A 19993-nucleotide genomic window follows, 5' to 3' on the forward strand; every position below is an offset into this window, starting at 1 on the left:
CAATTGCTGTTCTTCTGTCAATTGTGTGTATGTGTATGTGTGTGTGTCTGTCTGTCTGTCTGTCTGGCTATCGGTCTAGTGGGAGGAAGCAGGAGCCAGTGGGAATCCCAGCTGCTGTAGCAGCTCTGCCAACAGGTACCTGACAGGATTGATTTGTTCTGAGTGGGTTTCTCTGGTTGCTATTAATTTTGCTTTGCTGAGTCTGCCAGGGTTGAGAGGAAGGATGAGAGCTCTGGTTGGCTGCAGGGAGGGATGCCCTTTCCCCCTTTGCTTCCTGTTGTGCTGGGATATACTGTCCTTTGAGGATGTTGGAAAGGAAGGATTTAATCTGAGTCAGGGGGAAATGATGGTGGTGACGCTCTTGGTTCTGGTATAATTTCAGGAAGCCTCCCTTATGCCCTTATTGTAGGAAAGCATAGACTCATAGAGTTGGAAGAGACCACATGGATCATCTAGCCCAACCCCTTCCATGCAGTAAAAGAGTGTCTATGGACACTCTTTACTTGGGCCCTGAAGGAGGTGTGCCCAATAGAGCCATACCGCCTGCTTTGTGGCATACTCTGATAGACTAGCTATCAACTCTGTCATTATGTCTGGGATTGCTCCAAAACAGAAAGCCTTTGAATTTAGAATTCCACCACATAAGCAAAATCAATTGTAAAAAAAAATTGGCAGGAAGATTTCGCCCCTTCCCCTGCCAGCGGGGTCCTGTTCTTAAGCACACTTAAGCACAGCGGTAGACCCGGCACTGGTTGTGGGGCAAGATGCCTAGAGATTGTAGAAGGCTCTCTGCTGAGAGGGCAGCTGCATTGGAGCCGCCGACCCCCAGATGAAAGGATGGGAGAGCAAAGCTGTGGATTAGTTACTCTGTGGAGGGAGCTGGTAGTGGCAGCCACGTTGGCCCATTGCCAGCAGTAATATTGGAAAGCAGAACTCAGCCAGAGTGGAGCAGTGGCCATTATCCGACTCTCCTGGCCTTATCTGACACAGCCTGGATGTATTTATCCCAGAGAGCTTTTATTTATGTCCGTGCAATTTGGCTGGGTGTAGGATTATGGGGTGATGGCTGGGAGCCTTTATGCCTGTTTCTTAGTGGGAGTGGGCCTGTCCTTTGAAGCAATAAAGCAGCAGCAAGGAGCAGAGCTTTGTTAAGAGAGACCATCTCAGGGCTTGTCTTCATCGCTTTGCATGTCCCTGCATTCTCCTCAACCTCCCATTTAGGGAACAAGATGTTAAGGAAGAAGGAACTCACCAATAAGCATCCCACAGTCTCTATTCACAGCTGAATAGACACCTTTTTGCTGCTGCAGCTCCTTTTGCTGTGGTGTGGAATATCAAATTGCCAGGAAAGCCTGGGTGTGGTGCAGTAGTACCCAGAAACCTGCATCAGATTTCCTTGCTGGTCTTTCTGTCTCTGCATACAGGTCCTGGTTTGTGTTCCAGTTCTCACTGGAACCACTTGCTCTGGTCTAGTGCTTCCTGATGCATTGATGCTATGTGCTATTTGAATAATGGTCTCTCCCAGCCCCCTCACTATCAATATACATATATGGTAGTCGTGTAAAAAGATATAGACATACTGGGTGCAAATACATCTGGTTCTAGAATAAATGGTTGAAGTTAAATTTGAGATGAAACCTGAACTCCATTTGGTAGGGTTGTTAGATGATCAACTTGATAGAAAATGTGAACGACTAATGAGAATTAGTCATGGCAGTGATATTATATTTAAAGATGGAAAGAATCAACTACCTCGATGCGAGAAGGTTGGCTTACAAGTTTGGACTTTCTTCCCAGAGATTGTTCAGGGGTTTTAGCAGGAATTCATGACATGTTCTAAGTCATGCAACCCCCAGTACTAAAAGGTAAAGAAATTTTATTGGCTAGCGTTCTCATATCTTCTGCATGGAAAAAGCAAGGATTTGAAGGAGAGGAATTTAGCTTAAGTTTTGTTTCACCCTGCTCCCATCTAGTAAAGTCTAGACTGGGTGAGATTTACTATTTCATTCTTCCGGTTGAACTGGCTTTTCAGATAAATATGGGATGCTTTAGCCCTCTGCAGATATATTTAAAAAGGCTACACTTCTATTTAGGGAATCCACTCAGTGTTCTTGTTAGAAACATTAAGATGCTAGGTTATACCTTACTGCAGGCAATCAGGCTTGAATCTTATTTTTCTGTGTAAGTATTATTGCTGACCTTTAACATCCTGAATACTTGGTGCTGCTTTGCTAGATGTATTGTCTTTGATTGTGATTTTAGTGACTTTTTTCTATAATCAGAGAATAGGTTGCTTGCTAACCGAGGGAGATGTTCCTGCTTCAACAAGATGCCCTCCAGATACAAATCCAAAAATTTCAGAGCATTGTTCATGTTGTTTGCAGCTGATGAGAGTTCAAGTTAGAAACTTTGGGGGTGACATCAGCCTGGACTAGATTAGATTGTCTAGGTTTTGCTTGACCAGAATCTGTCGATAAAATATGAGCAGCAAATAATCTTCTATCGCCGCCCTCAGCCACTTTTTGATACCTGTATATCCTTAGTACAGACTACTATGCCAGAGTCCTCCCAGATATAATTGGCTTGTCGACTATCCTATTAGATCTGTCCAGGAGCTGAGGAGGCTGCAGATCTTGGCTGAGATGTTCTTGGGTCTGTCTGGATATTTTGTGTCTGCACTAAGAGAGTTTTCATGCAAAATTCGGAGTGGTGGAATAGACAGGCAATCTCCATACATTATGGTTAATCTGGTAATAAAAAATTGCCTTATATTGACAACAAGAGCTGGTTGCCTTTGAAGCTTTCATCCAGGTTCATCTTAACAGCATTAAAAGCTTATATCCACTAATCCAGCTCTCTTGTAGTATAAGACTGGGTTAAGGTGGGACGGAGCTTGCTTGGTTGTGCAAAAGGAGAATATTGTTGTGAACACAAGTAGATCCTGAGAGAGTGTCAGTTGTTGAGGGTGTCATATCTTCCTCTCTTCCAATGCTTCATCCAGTGTAAATTGCATCAGTCATTTCTTTTGATCACCCAGGACTGAGCCCATTGAGCACATGCTTTGGAGCTCTGCTTTGCCTGGGGAAAGGGGATATACCAAAGTGGGGCTAGCTGTATCACATTACTCACATAGTTGCAATGTAAGAGAGCAGTATGAAATACCAAATGTAACTTGGTAATCCTTAGGAGTGAAGGAATCAACGGGTTTCATCTGCCTCTATATTAGTGGGCAGATATATCTCCTTTCTCTTGTACTTTTCTGTACTGCTGGATATATTGTGTGTGAGAGAGACACTCCATTTAGTGAAAAAGGAAATCTTCTTGGCTGCTATAGTTTCTCTAACTTACCTCTCATTATATTTCATTCCTTCCTGCCACACCAATAGGGTGCACACTTGGCACTAATTGACTCACTGATGACCGCGTATGCTGTGGAAGCCACCAGCTCCTTGAGTGTTGCACCGGGTACTGATCCAGCTGCCATCTCCTGGGACCAGAAACTTCTGCATTGGATAGATGTGGTAATGTACTGATTTGCTTTATCATATGCATACCTTAAGCCCTTCCAGCAAGGAGTTCAGAGTGTGACATCTTGGAGTCCTTGTGGACAACAAGTTAAACATGAGCCAACAATGTGATACAGTGGCTAAAAAACCCAATGGGATTTTAGCCTGCATAAATAGGCATGTAGTGTCTAGATCCAGGGAAGTCATTCTACCCCTCCGTTCTAACTTGGTCAGACCACACCTGGAATATTGGTGTGCAATTCTGGGCACTGCAGTTCAAGGGAGATGTTGACAAGCTGGAATGTGTCCAGAGGAGGGCAACTAAAATTATCAATGGTCTGGAGAACAAGCCTTATGAAGAGCTCGGCATGTTTAGCCTGAAAAAGAGAAGGCGAGAGGAGATATGATGACTATGTATAAATATGTGAAGGGAAGTCATAGGGAGTAGGGAGCAAGCTTGTTTTCTGCTGCTCTGGAGACAAGGATGTGGAGCAATAGCTTCAAACTACAGGAAAGGAGATTCCACCTGAACATGAGAAATAACTTCCTGAATATGAGAGCTTTTCAACTGTGGAACTCTCTGCCCCAGAGTGTGGTAGAGGCTCCTTCTTTGGAGGCTTTTAAGTAGAGATTGGATGGCCATCTATCAGGGGTGATTTTCCTGCTTCTTGGCAGGGGCTTGGACTGGATGGCCCATGAGGTCTCTTCCAACTAACTCTGTGATTCTATGATATATAGGATTATCCCAAATTCCCTGTTCCCCTGACTTATGTGAGTGAGATTAAGACCAAGAGACTTCTAGACAGCCAATTCCAGCCTCAGGCATGCGAAGCGTGAGCTGCTCAGAAGATTGATGGGTTAAATAGCTTGTGAGGCCTTCAGATAGTGATGAAAATACAAGTTGCCCTAGGTTACCAGAATAGTTAGAGCAGTGGTTCTCAACTTGTGCATCCCCAGATGTTTTGGCCTTCAACTTCCAGAAGTCCTTATAGCTGGTAAACTGGCTGGGATTTCTGGGAGTTGTAGGCCAAAACACCTGGGGACCCACAGGTTGAGAACCACTGTTATAGAGTATAAATATGAAAATTTTTAACCATTATGAATATGACCTTACAATAATGGGATAACAGATATGTTTGAATAAGAGGACACCCGGGTTGTTGTTCTGTGACGTGTTTGTGGGTGAGAGGAGAGGAGAGAAGGATGCTTCATCTGTACAGGAATTTGTGAGGATTGAAAAGGTGTTGATATTGCCTGTTCACCACATTTCCTTGGTTGCCTCCCTGCAGATCATCCACAAGATACAACAACATGTTGAACAGGAATGTTCCCAGCGATCTGCTCCTGGGACAGATGGCCAGAGCCAGGCATGCACTAGCGGTCCCAAGGTGCGTGTGCCTTGCCACTAGGGCTTCCACCTGAGTGGAGTGAGGTGGGGCATTGGGATGGTGTTGGGTGGGACCAGTATCTGGAGGAGATGTTGGAGGTTGTTTCCAGGCCTTGCCACATTAACCAAAGTGGGATTGTGGGGAGGCCAGGAAAAGGGGTGGCTTTTTCCACACTGGCTTTATTCTGTGGACAAGCTTCATCCTTTTTCTTCTTCCTGTGCCTTAGAAAACATTGCTTCCTCTCTCCTAATCCTGAGGCTCAAGGTTGGGGGTTCACCTCTCCCACCCACCATTTGTCCAACCGTATGCCACCCTCACCTTCTTGTGAGATGGCTTTTGTTTTCTTTCTTTCTCCTGGCCAGGCCTGTGAACATTTGTTCATTCTCAAAGCTATTCTGTGGGGCTGGGCTTGTTGAATGTCTGGGTGAGGGGTGGGGTGAAGTGGGTTGGCTACCTGGATTGGCTACCTGGGAAGCCATCTCATTGCCATCTCTGATGGGCACGATGGCCTCTTCACAGCCCAAGGTGCCTCCCTGGCTGCCTATGCTGTGAGTGCTATACAGTCAAGGTGTGCTTTATGACAGAGCTGTCTTTTTCTGCATCTCTTTCCTCTTCTCCCCATGGCCTTTCTCCTTCCTCTGCTTCAGTGTCCCACAAGGTGGTACTGGAAACTGGTTCCTGTAAGTGGGTGGCTTTACTTATTATCTCCTTGCTGCCTCGGCACCTGTGCTGCATGCCAGGGAGACCCAGAGCAAAGGATGCTGGGGGTTTAGGACCGTGGAGCAGAGATGCATGCTGGTGCAGTGAGGGGCTCCCCTTGAGGAATGGATTGGGTGGCAATCCTATGAAATAACTGCCCCTGAACTGGGAGACTCTGGGGGTAGAGGGGGCTCCTGTCCTGCCCTTAGGAGTGGTACCCCTATGAGACACCAGCTGCTGGGATGCTGGTATATCCCAGCATCCTTTGTTCTCATCTCCCTTTCCTCCACAATCTGTGCCTGCTTTGGTCTCTCTTAGCTCCACAACTCCTCCTACAAGGGCAGTTGAGGGGCAGGTTGCTAGTTGTGTGGGGTGGTGAGGTTAATGTGTGTCTTTCTCCTCCTCAGATAAAAGGGCCTCCTTCAGGATTACACATTTGCCTTGGGGTCTGATGGCCAGGCTGCCTTGGGAGAGCTATGGGAAGCCCCATTTGTCTTTTGCGTGGAGGGGTTAAGAGACAGCCAGAGCAGGGCAGCTCATGCCTAGAGCTGCCGAGTAGGAACAGCATGCTAGTTTACATGACATGCCGTTATCCCCTTTCCCCCATGTGTTGCCTTCCATCCCCTTTTCCCTATGCTTGCTGCCCTGCAGTACTTGGTGCAGTCAAGGATGAGACCGAAGGATACTTTGTCCAGAAATTCTGGATGGGGCCCATGTGTTGGTGCTTACAGATGTGGGGGTCTTCCAGAAGAGAGAGGGTCTCTCAGGGGTCCAAGTGCATGCTCGAAGGCATTCATCAAGTTAGGCTATGAGGTCAACGCAGGGTCCCCCAGTGCCCCTTTAAATATTGTGCCCCCTTTCCCCAGTCTTGCAAGGCAGCACCCCTTCCGTCCTTTCTCCCCCTCTTGCGGGTGCATTGATCAGGCTCTCTCTTTTCTTTGCTATTGCATCCAGCATGCCATCGCTTTTTGTTTGAAGGAGTCGGGGAATAAGCCTCCTGTGGTAATGTATCCCATCGGCGCGCGCACTCGCCCGCCCGCCCACCTGCACCACCTTGCTATCCACTTGGGTTGCTGTTCTAGAACATCCAGCTGTTCCTGCTGCAATGGGCCTGCCCCAACCTTGCCAGTCCTCTTGGAGCTTCAAGTGAAAAACTCCTGTCCCCTTTGACATTTTCTCTGCCCCCTTCCCCAGCCTATTTGCATGTTTACATCACCCAGCAGTGTGAAAGTCCTATTGCCTTGAGAGAGCACCATGCTGTCCCTAGAACCCTGAAGGTGTCTGGACCCATTGAGTCAGTCATTGCCTTTTCAGACACTCAGGAAATCTCAGATTGCATTTCCCCTGTCTGTTAAACACCCTGTTTTTTCCAGATTTATGTTTGTCTGAGCTTCTGTTCGCTTTTCTTTTCAGAACTTTTAGTTTTGTCCATGTTTTCTCTTTCTGAACAGGTGGATATGGACAGACATAGATTAATGCATGTTCACCTTCAAATGCTCCTTTGTGTTGGCAGTGGGGACTTTTTGGTCTCTACAGCTCTCTCTCTCTTTCTCTTTGTTTGGGGACTTCCCTCATTTCATTTCCAGCTATCAATTGGGGAGCGGAAAAAATTACTGGGGGCCAAAATTTGCTGTGCAGTCCTTGCTGCGTATGGCAAAGTATTTTGTGCTCTGCACAGAGGTGCAACATTTCCCCTCTGATCCTCCCTCCAGCTCATTGCAGCAGGAATGGAGGTGCCACATTTGCCTCCTCTTGTTTTTTTCTTTCCTTGTTCTTTTTTCTTTTTTGCTGGCCTTCTGGTTGTTGGTGTTTGCGTGTGTGTGTGTTTGCGTGTACCTTTTCCTTTCCTTCCCCTTTGCCCTACGCACGGCCTGCCCTGCTCTGTGTGTGTCTCTCTAATGCGGGGGCTGCCTTTGTTGTCTTGTCTGCTGTGTCCTGGGGTGAGGACAAGCATGTCTGGAGGGGAAATAATAACATGCAGTGATTGCCTAGTGCTGGGGCAGGAGAAGTCATGGACAGCACCTTTGCTCTCTCTACTGTCGAGGGCATATTCTCCCCCTCTCATTAAACACCCCTCCCCATCACAGCCATTGTGGTGCCTATTGCCCCAAACTAAGTCTGAGGTCAGGGCCTCTTTTGGAACAGGGGTCGAGAGGAACTTCTGCTCTTTTTTGGGTCTCGGGGGGGGGGGGGGGGATATAGAAGGGAGAATGTCTCCTTTGCTATTCCTGTCATGGCTGCTTCCTTCACCCCCCTCTCCTGCTCCCCTTTCTTCTTGGCTGCTTCACCAAGGGCTCCTGCTGAGGCTCTGGCTTGCCTCCCTCCTCCCTGCTTTATACCCCTTTCCCCTCCCAGCATGCACTCTGCTCTTGGGGTCAGTGTGGGGAAGGGCGGGAGAGAGGGGCCACATTGCATATGCACATTGGTTTTCTTATTTAATTGGGGAGGACCCTATTCCCTGCTGGTCCTTGCTCCACCAGGCATCCATTCTCAGGAAGGGCTGCTGCATAATGAGTTTGGTTAAGGGCAGAGGAGTTGAATTTGGGGAACCACGGATGAGAGCTGGTTCATTTTTTTTAGATGCCCCCTATATGTGGGGCTTGCTTCTGCCAGTGTTGTATTGATACCTTCCTTTCCTTCTGTTCTGCTCAGATCCGCTATCGGAAAGACAAAGCCCTGCCCAAACAGACTCCCTGTTTCCCCCCCATTGCGGGCATGAAGGACCTCTCCAGCGGAGGCGCTGTTGCAGCCACTATCCACTACTACTGTCCTCAAGTCATACGCCTTGAGGGTGAGTCAACTTTGGATAGGAGCATCTATATGTGTTGGAGGAGAATAGAACCACCATTTTTGCCTCCCTCTTCTTGGTCACCATTAACAGCCATTGTGCCCTTCTCCCTGCTTGACAGATGTATGCCTGAAGGAAACAATGTCTGTGGCAGACAGCCTATATAACCTGCAGCTAATCCAAGGCTTCTCTTCAGACTACTTGGGTGGTGCCTGTTTCCTCTCTTTGGAAGACTTGCTCTACATGCCGCCTGCACTGAGGGTGAGTTCTGCAACTTGAGGAGAAATGTAGAGACTGAGTCTCCCAATGGAGAGGAACACCGATGCTGGGCCTGCAGTGAAGGAGATGGCCAGGATTCAGGCGGCAGCATCCACCTGGAAGCAAGAATATGTCAAGCCTTGCTGAAAGTCTGTGCCCCTGCCCCACACTGCTGCTCATGTGGAGCGAGTGGGGATTAGCACTTGGTGCCAGAGCCCAGCCTGCCGTGGCCCTAATGAGCTTTGGCTGGGTCCTCTAGCTGCACTAATTAGAGCCTGAGACAATGGCTCCTTCTGTGGTGGGTGGTAGAGTGACGCTGGCAATTCAGGGAGTGGTGTCGGTGGGAAAAGGTTCAGGCAGTAGGAAGGAGGTGTTATCCTCTGTGGCGGCTGCAACGAGGGAGAGACATGATTCAGGGTCCTATGGCTGGTGGAGGAGAAACCGCTAAAGAGCAGGGGAGAGAAGGGCCACCTCTGGCCCAGGAAAAGGCGTCTTCTCTCCCCAAAGTGGATGTCTAACAAAGTTTTCTGCTTCTCCAGATAAATGTGGGAGTGTTCTTGGCAGAGTTGTTTCTCTGCTTCGAGGTACTTAAGCCAGACTTCGTGCGCCCAAAGGAACTGCCTGGACTTCAAGGTAAGGAAATATCTCTGCATGGTCTAGTTTTGGTACTGACGAGGTGAACAGCAGATTTCCCTCAGCATGAGGAAAAGGCAGTCTATTCCCAGCAAGGGAGGCTATCATACTTTTACTATCTTTGCTATACAACAAGGAAGAAACATGTTAATGCAGTTATTAGGCACAGAGTTAGGTTCATTGTGCACTAGTAATTCCCAATAAGTGCATTAAGCATTTGATAGAATGTAGCTAGTGCACATCTTTTATTGGTATGATTCTTAATATGAGAATTTGGATTTCTAAAGCATTTGGAGTGTTGTAGAGGAAAAAAATATGGCATGGGAAGAGAGTGCAAACACCAGGGAAATAATCAGTGTTGTTGTTTGACATCATTAGTAGTTACATGTTTTTCAGATATTTGGTAACCTGGAGATCCAGTTCCTGTTTTTTAAAAAAGCAAACAATTTTTTTAAAAAATCTACGTTTCTCAGGCCTGAGGGGGTGTAAAGTGTCAGACTTGCACAGGAGATTAGATCCGGTTTCTCCAGATTTCTGGAGTTGATGATCAGAAATGTGGTATCCTGCTCTCACTAACAAGAAGGTGGAGAGTGGGATATTTTGTTGTTTAAACCAAACACTTTCAGATATGTCAAGTGTGAAGCGAATGGACCACAAAACACCTATTTTAGCATGACCGGACCAAGGGTTTCTTCAGCTTCCTTCATTTGTCTGTGGATTCTGTCAGTAGAGCTGCATTGCACTCACGTTTCTTTTTATCAAGTTCTGGATTAATAGGTTCATGTTGCTCAATCTTTCACAAATAGCATTTCTTAAATTTTTGGCCTTTCTTTGAATTTTTATAGTCTTGCCTTATGAATAGAGTACATCTTCTTGTGCATTCTGTATGTTTGGTTGGGACTTTTTATGCATCCTCTTTTACATCTTCTAATTTGTAATGAAGGAGCAGAGTGTGTATTTAGCTACCATTCATATAGCTTATATGTGCACGTACATACATTCATAATAATGGAGCTTTATTTTTGATAGCAAGCTTTCACAGCCACTACTTCCCCCAAATCAGTGCCTCCCTGTGTAAATGGAGCCGCAGCAAAGCCTGCTGGGATCTAGCATGTGCCAGTCCAGGAACAATGAGCTCCTGTGTGAGTGGAGATTGGAGCAGGTTTCTCTCCTCCACCTTGATACATGTGGCTGGCATTTCCACTCTCTCCTGACCTTTTGTTGGCTTAAGCCTCAGATCTTTTTCCTGCTCTTCCCCCTCCCTGCTTGTCCACTAAAGTAGATGTTCTCTTTCAGATTCCCCTGGGGTGAATGACCCTTTGACGCCAAACAGTGGGAACAACAGGTGAGTGAGCCTCTTGTAGTCTCACCACCACTTTCAGATGGTGCTGGGCCCACCCCCTTTCGCCTGTGCTGGGAGTGAGACACAGTTTCTCTGTACAGGGTTTTGCAAAGGCTGCCGTCCCCCTTGCGATTCCACTTCAACTTTAGTTTGTATAGTGTGGAGATGAAAGATGCTGGTCTACTGGGCTGTTGTATCCTACTGTTGATCTGCCCCCAGATATATTATTATTTTATTATTTATATCCTGCTTTTTCTCTCCATACGGAGACTCAAAAATGGCTTACACCTAAAAGCACTGTAATTCTTGTTCTTGTCCATAACAGTAAATTACTTTATATTGTGCAATTCCAATCTTAATGTTATGCAGGACTTAGTGTGAGGACTCAGATACTTCAGTTGGTATATGCTGAGGGAGTGCCTCCCCCCCCCCCCAAGCTCCTTGCTGTAGAGGAAGTTGTTCTATCACTAGTATTGAAGATTCAAGAGCCAACGTAGTCAGAATTTTTGTATGAGACAAGCATGTTGTCCTTCTGTCCAAGGAACAAAATATCCTGAGTCAGCCTTTCTGGCACATTCCATTAGCAGCTTCTCTGTCTGCCAAGGTTTTCAATGTGGGCCCCTCATACAAATGCTTGGAAGAGTACAGTGCCCAGGCCACAACCTACCGAGTCTGTTGGCCATAGTGATGTTTACTAAAAACATCAAGCCACCTCCAGACCTTTGAAGCTAAGCTGCTGGTGGCTTCATTCTCCTTTTCTAAGTCATCCTCAGATATCTAGAAAATTGACAAATAGGTTTGGGACATACCTGGCATTCCCACGCCTACGTCATTTCGTGACTAAACTGAAGTTGGCATACTTTGGTCATATCATGAGAAGACATGATTCACTAGAAAAGACAAGAATGTTGGTAAGATAGAAGGCAGCAGGAAAAGAGGAGGGCTGCATTCCAAGCATTTATATTCAATCATGAAGGCAATGGCCCTTAATCGGCAAGACCTGAGCAAGGCTGTAGATGACAGGGTGACTTAGAGGTCTCTTACTCATATGTTGCCATAAGTTAAAGATGAATTGATGGCATTGAACAACAGCTATAATGATGCACTCTACTTGGGGTTGGCTTAGAAGACTTTGGACACTTCAGCTGGTCCAATGAGCTGCAGCCACACTGTTGATGGAGTAGGTTACGGAGCTAAACATTCCTTAAAGGCCCTTCTTTTCCTATTTATGAACGTTATAATCTCTGGTCTCCTAAATAAGATATATGCCCTGCCACACCACACCGGCTGCAGGACTCTACTCGATGGCTGTGGTTGCTTCTTAGTTGCCTAAGGGCTCCTTTGCACTTTAGAAATGGTTTGGTGCAACCTGATCTGGAAGGAGTTATTCCTGCTATCAGGGTGGATAAAGCTCCTTGTATTTTTGAGGTGGCTTAGTTAGCGCTTCCTTATGATCCTCCTCTGCTCCAGGGGGAAAAAAAACTGGAGTCCTGTCTCTCCTAGAATGGGAGAGAGGCACTCCCTTTCCTGATCAGCTGTAGCTGTTGATCAAGAGAAACCCCTTGAGGTACCTGGATTGAGTTTCACTCAGCGGGAAAGAGGAAGGCGCCTCTGGATAGAGCTGTGGCTCTCAGATTGCCCTGGGACAGTTGAGAGCATGGTTCTTTATGGGGGGACAGGGGAAGCTTCGGATCTTAAGATTGGCACACATCTTGTTCCATTTGCAAGTTATGGGAATGCCTTTAGGCAGCACATTAGCGGAATGTGTTCATGCAAGTCTGTAAGCAGATGCGCATTTTATTTGCCAAATGAACAAATAGATTGACACTTTCGTCTTCACACAAACATATAGGTACGCCCATCCCCCATTTAATATTGTGCAGTAATTCTAGTGTGTAAATTCATCCCAAAATCTTCTGACTACCCCCACCCAACAAGTATTCCTTTTTGCTTAGGGTTGGCTTTAGTACTTACTTGTTCTTTGCAAGCACCTTTTATGTATTTGAAGGCTTGCTATATCTTTCTGGGGCAAAGCTTATGTGTGTGATCTCAGGGCTTAGCTTGTACCCCCCCCCCCCAACCACTTAGCTACCGTCTTCTTGTATGTGCCTACAAGTTTTGTAACTGTGTCCCTGTCTGGACCTGATTTCTGCTTGTCTCTTGTTCTCCTAGCAGCTCCCCAGTGTTCAACTTCCGTCACCCACTTCTTCCTGGGGGACAGGCGCAGTCTCCACTCTGTGGGTCTTTAGGTGAGACGTTTCACCTTCTGTTTTCCCCAGCATCTGCCAGTATGATGTAGAAGAAGGATTTACTTGATTCTGTTAGAGAACAAAGTTAGGCAAAGCCATTAAAACCCCTTGAGGCATTTTGATCCTATCAGCATCTCTTGTAGGTCTTATTTTGACTAAACTGGTGGTGTTTGTGGACTGGTGCCAATTCTTGAGCCATCAGCTGCTGGTCCCTGGCATGTTTCTAGGGGGGGGGGGGGAAGAAGTGAATGCAACCAATAAGCATAAATATGTTACTGGTTCTTTGTTTAGCTGGAGAGAAGAGTTCTCCACATTAGGGAGTCTGAGAGGCAGTGGACCAGACCTTCACTTGTTCCCTGGAATGTTAGTAGGAAAGGTAGCAGCAAGTCTGCTTCAAAAGGCATAAGATAAAGGGAAAGGTTTTCCCTTGACATTAAATCTAGTTGTGTCCAACTCTGGTGGGTGGTGCTCATCTTCATTTCTAATCCGAATAACCGGTGTTGTTCATAGACACCGCCGAGGTCATGTGGCTGGCATTACTGCATGGAGCAGTTATCTCCCCACAGAAGCAGTAGCTATTGATCTATTCACATTTGCATGTTTTCGAACTGCTAGGTTGGCAGAACTTGGGGCTTAACAGCAGGAGCTCAACCTGCTCCCTGGATTTGAACCACTAACCTTTGGGTCAGCAAGTTCAGCAGCTCAGTAGTTTAACTTGCTGTGCCACCAGGGGTTCCTGGTGTACTTATGGGAGGCATAGTTTTTATAAAATTCTTTCAAAAATGTGTGTTTTTGTTTGTGGCTCTTGACAAGGGATTGTGGTAATTGTGGGTCTTGGGGGATGCCATGTTTCCTATCAATTTATTAGAGAGTAGTCAGCCCCAAAAGGGCTCAATATCAGTTTCCTTCACAGCCTCCCTGAGTAATGCCAGTTCTGGATTTGGCTATTTTGCTCATAGACCAATGTATTTCATTTTACAGAGTTTCAGTAGATGGCCGGGGGGGGGGGGGGGGGGGGGACGGGACAGAGAGAGATTCCAACTATCATGTTTATGTAGGAGATTGATAGGTTTGAGCTGAAAAATTATCCAAAAAATGTAGGAGGCTGGAAGAAACTGTCAAGGAAGTTGTTGGGAATTAATTAACATGAACAAAATCAGCCTGAGAAACTAGATTTTAATAAAAATCTGATTTCAAAAGATTGTTCTTCAGTAAAAGCCAAAAGATTTATACAATCTGAAGAGAAACGAGAGTATTGTTCTGATATTAGTTTGAAATACAAAAAAGAATTGTAGTTTGTGTTCTTTGTTTGTGTGCTTGCAGCCAAAAATGTGGTTGCCTTCAATGTTGTATTTTTTCTTGCAAATGTATGCTTTGCTAAAAACTGCTTTTGCCAAAGTGGTGCACTTCTGAAGTCGAGTATTGTTTCACCTCTTATTTTCCTCCCCCCCCCCCCCAAGTATATTCACTTCCTTATTTTGATCTAATATGGGATGTCACTACGTTTAAATAGTGATCCGTATGAGTTGTCTACCCGCAGGCCTTGAATGTTGCTCACCTGCCTCTAAGAGTCGCCCTGCATAACCTCCTTTGTGCCTTTTTGTCTCTCTTGCCCATAGGCTCCTTGCATCATTCCACCTCCATGTCCCATGTGGAAGGCTTTGGTAAAGCATGGACCAAGAAGCAGCTCAGGTGAGGAGGTGTCAGGGGATCATGGGGATGGTTTGTGTGGGAAGACAAGAAGGAAGATCCTGAACTTCTTAGCGAGAGTATAGCATCCTTGGCGAGTTCTACATAATTAAAGAGAAGTGTTTAGGATAATGGTGAGCTCTTGGCTATAATTTGTGCACTGGTAAATTTAAATAATATTCCAAGCCAGTCTGCCCTCCTCTGAGTAGGAGGTGAAGGAAGAGAAAGAGGCAAGGAATGACTGTTCCAGGTTCAGCCATCCCATTCCACTGGCTCTTGACATATGATTAATTGATGCCTGCACCTCCCACATTCACTTTCACCCCCAGTGGTGCAGTGGGTTAAACTGCTGAGCATCTGAACTTGCTGACCTGATCTGAAAGGTCGTAGGTTCAGATCTGCAGAATGGGGTGAGCTCCTGCTGTTAGCCCTAGCAGGAGCTTACCCCAGTCTTTTAACCTAGCAGTTCAAAAACATGGAAATGTGAATAGATAAATAGGTACCGCTCTGGCAGAAAGGTAACAGCTCTCCATGCAGACATGTTGGCAACATAACCTTGGAGGTGCCCACAGACAACTCCAGCTCTCTGGCTTAGAAATGGAGATGAGCACCAACCCCGCCCAGAGGCAGACATGACTAGATTTAATGTCAAGAGGAAACCTTTCCCTTTACTACACTTCCTACAAGTCAGTTTCCATATATTAGAGCAGAGGTGGATAGCTTAAGAAAGTGTGGAAACTAATTAAAGTAATGAATGATAAAATAAATAATTACACCCCCCCCCCAAAAAAAAACCCTGACCCATAGTTCACTACTGCTTTTTTACAAAATCTGTATAAAAACGTTTTTGAATGGGCATGCAAAACTATGTACACGGGAAATGTACACATTATATAAAGAAGAATTGTGCTTCTTCTCTACCATTCAGGCACAAAAAGTGAGATGGGTGACTTTCAGGATGGAAAAAACAGATGGGAGATGCTTATTCTTTGCCTTTTAATATTAAAACATGAGCCACAATTCTTAGTACGCAAGGAAAGGAATAATAAGTCCAGAGGGGAAGTGTGTATCCCTGTCCATTCATAATTAAAATACATGAGTGTAGGATTGTGGTGGAAGGAAGTAATGTAAGGCTAGTGAGTGGAAAGTGGATGTGGGATACCCAAATGGCTCCTATGTAACCTTCTTCCCCTTTCCTGTCTTTGCAGCCACCCATTATCCCAGGCAGTCTCATTCAGCATCCCCTTTGGCCTGGACAGCGATGTGGACATTGTGATGGGCAATCCTGTGGGCATCCTTCGCTCTGTCAGTTCTGATAGCCTGGCCCCTGCCCTTTACTCCTCTTTGCCTCGCTCCCCTCGCCCACGGGCCAACGAAGTTGCTGAGACTCCCAATGGACTAGTGACCCCATCCCTTCATGGGGCTGGTGGGCACAAGAGCCAAGAGGGGCTTTCCTTGGAGAATGGGCTGACTGACGGGTATTCAGATCTACCCACGATTGAGGAGGCCCTGCAAATCATTCACAGCAGTGAACGCCTGCTCCCCGAGGGAGCGCCTGATGGCTTCTACTTGCACTCGCCAGAGCCACCTAAAGCCTCTGCGCCAGAGAAGGTGCCCATGTCCACAGTCTACCGTTGTCACAATGGACCACCTAATGGTGGAGAGTCAACTCAGGATGGCAGTCTGGATTCTGATGCTGAGGAGGCCTCACGCCCCCCAGGTGCCCCAGATGACTCCACCTCTTGTGTGAGTTCATTAAGCTCACAGCCTGACAGTACGGCATCGTCAACCTCTGGCGTGCGCATGACCAGCTTTGCAGAGCGTAAGAAGAAGTTGGCAGCAACAGACAGCAAGTCCAGTGGAATCAGTTCCGAGGGCTCAGAGACAGGACCAGTGCCACCAGATGAAAGCCCTGCCCAAAGCCCTGCCCTCAGCTCAGAGATGAACCAGTTGGGTGCCCGGCTGGAGGAGAAGCGTCGTGCTATTGAGGCTCAGAAGAAGCGCATTGAAGCCATCTTTACCCGGCACCGCCAGCGTTTGGGCAAGAGTGCCTTCTTACAGCTCCAAAAAGCGCCTGATTCCCAGGCCCAGTCAGAGGACAGCCGACTCACCCTGGAGGAGCGTCTTGCCCAACTGGAGGCGGAGGATGAGGCTGGTAGCCCCCGGACTCGTCTAGAGAATAAGCAGGTGACCTTCTCCCCTGATATCATGAAGGGAGGACTTGATGAGAACCTGGGCGATTACAACCGGGCAGTGGCCAAACTGAACACAGCTCTGAGTTCCTTGCAGATGGACATGCAGCGCCTGAGTGAGCAGCAACAGCGCCTCATGCAAGACAAGAAGCCCAGTGCCCAAGCCTGGGTGATCCCAGCCCCAAGGCCCAGCCGAGAGGGTGCTCCACCTCGTTCCTCTGTGGAGCTGTCTTCGCCTTCGCCTTCACCATCCCCTTCCCGCAAATCTCGTTCACCTCAGCCCACGCCCAAGAAGTCTCCAGCTCCTGCTCCCCCCAAGAGCCCCAAGCACACTCGACCGGTAGAGCTAAAGTTGCCACCCCTCACACGGGTTTTGACGCCTCCGCACAATGTGGATACCCTTCCACACCTCCGCAAATTCTCACCCAGCCAAGTGAACGTGCAGACTCGTTCTTCGATCCATTTTGCTGAGGATGAGGAACTGCCTGTACCAGAAGCAGAGGGTCAGAATAATCTGCGACCTGTGGCTTCAGTGCCTCCCCAGGGGGGTAATCCCCGTGTTTCAGGTGATGGCACCAGTGATGTTTCCTCACCCAGTGACCGCCGGAGTAGCCTGATTGAAATTCCCCTGTCCAGCTTGAAAGGGGAGGAGGAAGATGATGTTGATGGCGATGACTCTCTGGAGGAATCCATTGCTGAGACTCTGGATTCTGAGCCACGTTCTGGTCTCGGCTTCTTCTTCAAGGTGAGAATGAGACTCTTTGGCTATTTTGACCTCTGAGGTGGTTACCTGAGTTTTCCACTTTGGGCAGAATTGCTCCTGAAGAAAGTGAGATTTGGAAATGGTTTTTTCTGTGGGACCAGCCAGCCCTGAACTGGAATGGGGTAACTACAGGAAAGAGGGCTGATTTAGGTCTTAGCAGAAGATGATGGGAATGAAACTGTAGGTATATGTTTGTGTGTATACTAAATTCTTAGGTCCCAGATCTCTGGGGAGCCTGGACAGTGGGAAAAAAATAACCATTTGCAAAATAAATGTGATGTCTTAGCAGCCTAGACACCAGCTTTAGTCTTTTATATGAACCAATATGATGTCTTAGCAGCCCAGGCAGCATATTCAAGTTCTTTATATGGACCATATGTATTAGTATGATTCAGATATGCCGAAGTATACATAACAAACACTCTGAGACAAGAAGTCCTAGACTCCAGTGTAAACCACAAGAATAACAAAGTGTGAGTCACTTCAAAACTTGTTTAAAAAAATAGTCAGATTTGGTTTGTACGAAGATTGAGGAAGAAGGGCCCAATTCAGCATCTCCCCCTGCAGTCCATTTCTCAGCAGCCCTAGATGAGAGTTTGGCATAGGGGAAAGCTTTGAAGTGTACTAGGAAGTCTCCTGGCAGATTACGTGCATGGGTCTGACCAAAAACTACATCTCCTCCTCCCACTTTTTAAATTCTTGGGTTAAGAAAGCAAGGATACATCAGAGGATCTGCCTGTTCTGCCACTGACCGGCTTGGATCCCACCTGGAGAGTCTGCTGCTGCTGCTGCTCTCTAGTGGTGGCACACATTTCTGCAGCATCTTGAGCTAGTTGTAAGAGAGACGCCTGAACTCTGGAGCCAGCGCTGAGCCTGATTACAGAGTTCAATTTCTGGGTGTGCCAACCATTGCTGGGGCTGCTTGGGGGTTGGTTGAAGAATCCAAAGTGGTCACTCCTGAGACTTTGGCCCATTTAATTCTGTTTCAAGTCTTTATAATCCTATGACACCAGATCTTTATTCCTGAAATACTAGCCCCATCTGCAGATGATGCGAGCTACAATTCAATGGGGGCTTATAGCATGCAGGGACAATGCAGACCCAGCAAGAATAGCAGAAGTGGGGTGCAAGGATCCACTGCAAGATGCCATTGTTTAGGACCTTTGCATAAAAGGGAAGACAATGGCTGGTTCCAGCCTGATGCTGATCTGGGAAAGGGGAGTGTCGGCTTTTCTGGGGAATTGAAGATGATACTGTATTTGTCAGGACCTCTTGTTCCATGTTGATCATCTGTGTTTGTGTAGGATGAAGAGAAGCCTGAAGATGAGATGGCACAGAAGCGGGCCACCTTCCTAGAAAGGCAGCAGCGGCGCACTGATGAGGCCCGGCGCAGAAAACAGTGGCAGGAGGAGGAGAAAGAGCAGAAGAAAGAGGAGGCCAGGTGAGGAGAGATGGGGCCAAGTCACTATCCTCCCCATTATTGGCCACCTTAGAATGGCAGCAAAAGGGCAACGAGACTGTTTTGCTATGTTGTAACACTGTCCAGATCTAGCTAGGCTGTGTGCATTGGGACCAAGCAGATATAGTCATGCTGCATGGAACTTTCCATCTTGTAACGGCCCTTCCTCTGGTGTTACTGACAACAGGTTTGGAAAAGTCTGAGTAATTGGCTCTGATTACACAAATTAAGTGCTTGTATGCCTGGCACAGCTGTACATAGTGATACCTTGGAGAAATTGCTCACCTGCCCACATGTGTAGATAGCCTGGTTGGGGTTTCCTCACCATTGCAAAAAAGTGTTTTAGTTAGACTCTACCCATCGACTTAATACAAGCGGCCCTTCAGTAACTTGTGGCAGAGTGGAATGATTCTGTTTGGGGTCACAGCCAAGTCCCCCTCCATGGTACCCTGCCCCCAAAATGAGTTGATATCTCATGCTGATCAGGAGTATTTAGTCTTCCCTGTGTTCATTTGTTGGGTGAGTAGTAATTTCTACCAAAGTGCATTGACATTCATGGATTTGATTTCATCCATTCCATTGCAAGGGGCATATTGAAAGCAATTTTCCAAGTGAATCCTTTTTGATACCTCTGTTTATCATCTTCTCCCTTACCAAGTGCTCCATACCTTCCCTCCTCAGTTGTCAGTATTCCTGCCCCTCTATTAAAAATTCTGTTGAGTTCACAAGGCTGTTTCATTTAATACCCCTCAATTAAAACAAAAAAAAACTTAGGGGAAAGAAAATAAGTGTCTCATTGTGACATCTTTTCAAATATTTAAACATGACAATTTTAACCTTCCCTAAGCTAAACATGCCTAGCTCCTTGAGTTGCTCCTCATTGGGCATGGCTTCCAGACATTTGACCATTTTAGTCACCCTTCACTGTACTCATTTTAGCTTGTCAGTGGTGGTGCCCAGAACTGAACACTGTATCCCAGGTGAAGTCTGACCAAAGCAGAATAGAGTGGGACTATGACTTTCCCCA

At 46.8% G+C, this 19993-nt stretch overlaps 1 protein-coding gene across 6 annotated transcripts in view; it reads left to right on the forward strand.

The window, feature by feature from the left end:
• Positions 1-19993, forward strand: part of CAMSAP3 (calmodulin regulated spectrin associated protein family member 3) — a 50597-nt gene that overhangs the window by 24605 nt on the left and 5999 nt on the right. The window contains exons 3-14 of one of the 6 annotated variants that reach the window (XM_060764406.2): positions 3387-3521; positions 4796-4894; positions 5542-5574; positions 6548-6595; positions 8246-8384; positions 8503-8642; positions 9179-9272; positions 10569-10617; positions 12787-12863; positions 14483-14555; positions 15761-17489; positions 18812-18948. In XM_060764406.2, the coding sequence (XP_060620389.2) occupies positions 3387-3521; positions 4796-4894; positions 5542-5574; positions 6548-6595; positions 8246-8384; positions 8503-8642; positions 9179-9272; positions 10569-10617; positions 12787-12863; positions 14483-14555; positions 15761-17489; positions 18812-18948 (2753 nt within the window). The remainder of the gene's footprint in view (positions 1-3386; positions 3522-4795; positions 4895-5541; positions 5575-6547; positions 6596-8245; positions 8385-8502; positions 8643-9178; positions 9273-10568; positions 10618-12786; positions 12864-14482; positions 14556-15760; positions 17490-18811; positions 18949-19993) is intronic. The other 5 variants (XM_060764407.2, XM_060764409.2, XM_060764408.2 and 2 more) reach the window with 5 other exon arrangements.

The sequence above is a fragment of the Anolis sagrei genome, chromosome 2, assembly GCF_037176765.1.
Source record: "Anolis sagrei isolate rAnoSag1 chromosome 2, rAnoSag1.mat, whole genome shotgun sequence".
Taxonomy (NCBI): Eukaryota; Metazoa; Chordata; class Lepidosauria; order Squamata; family Dactyloidae; genus Anolis; species Anolis sagrei.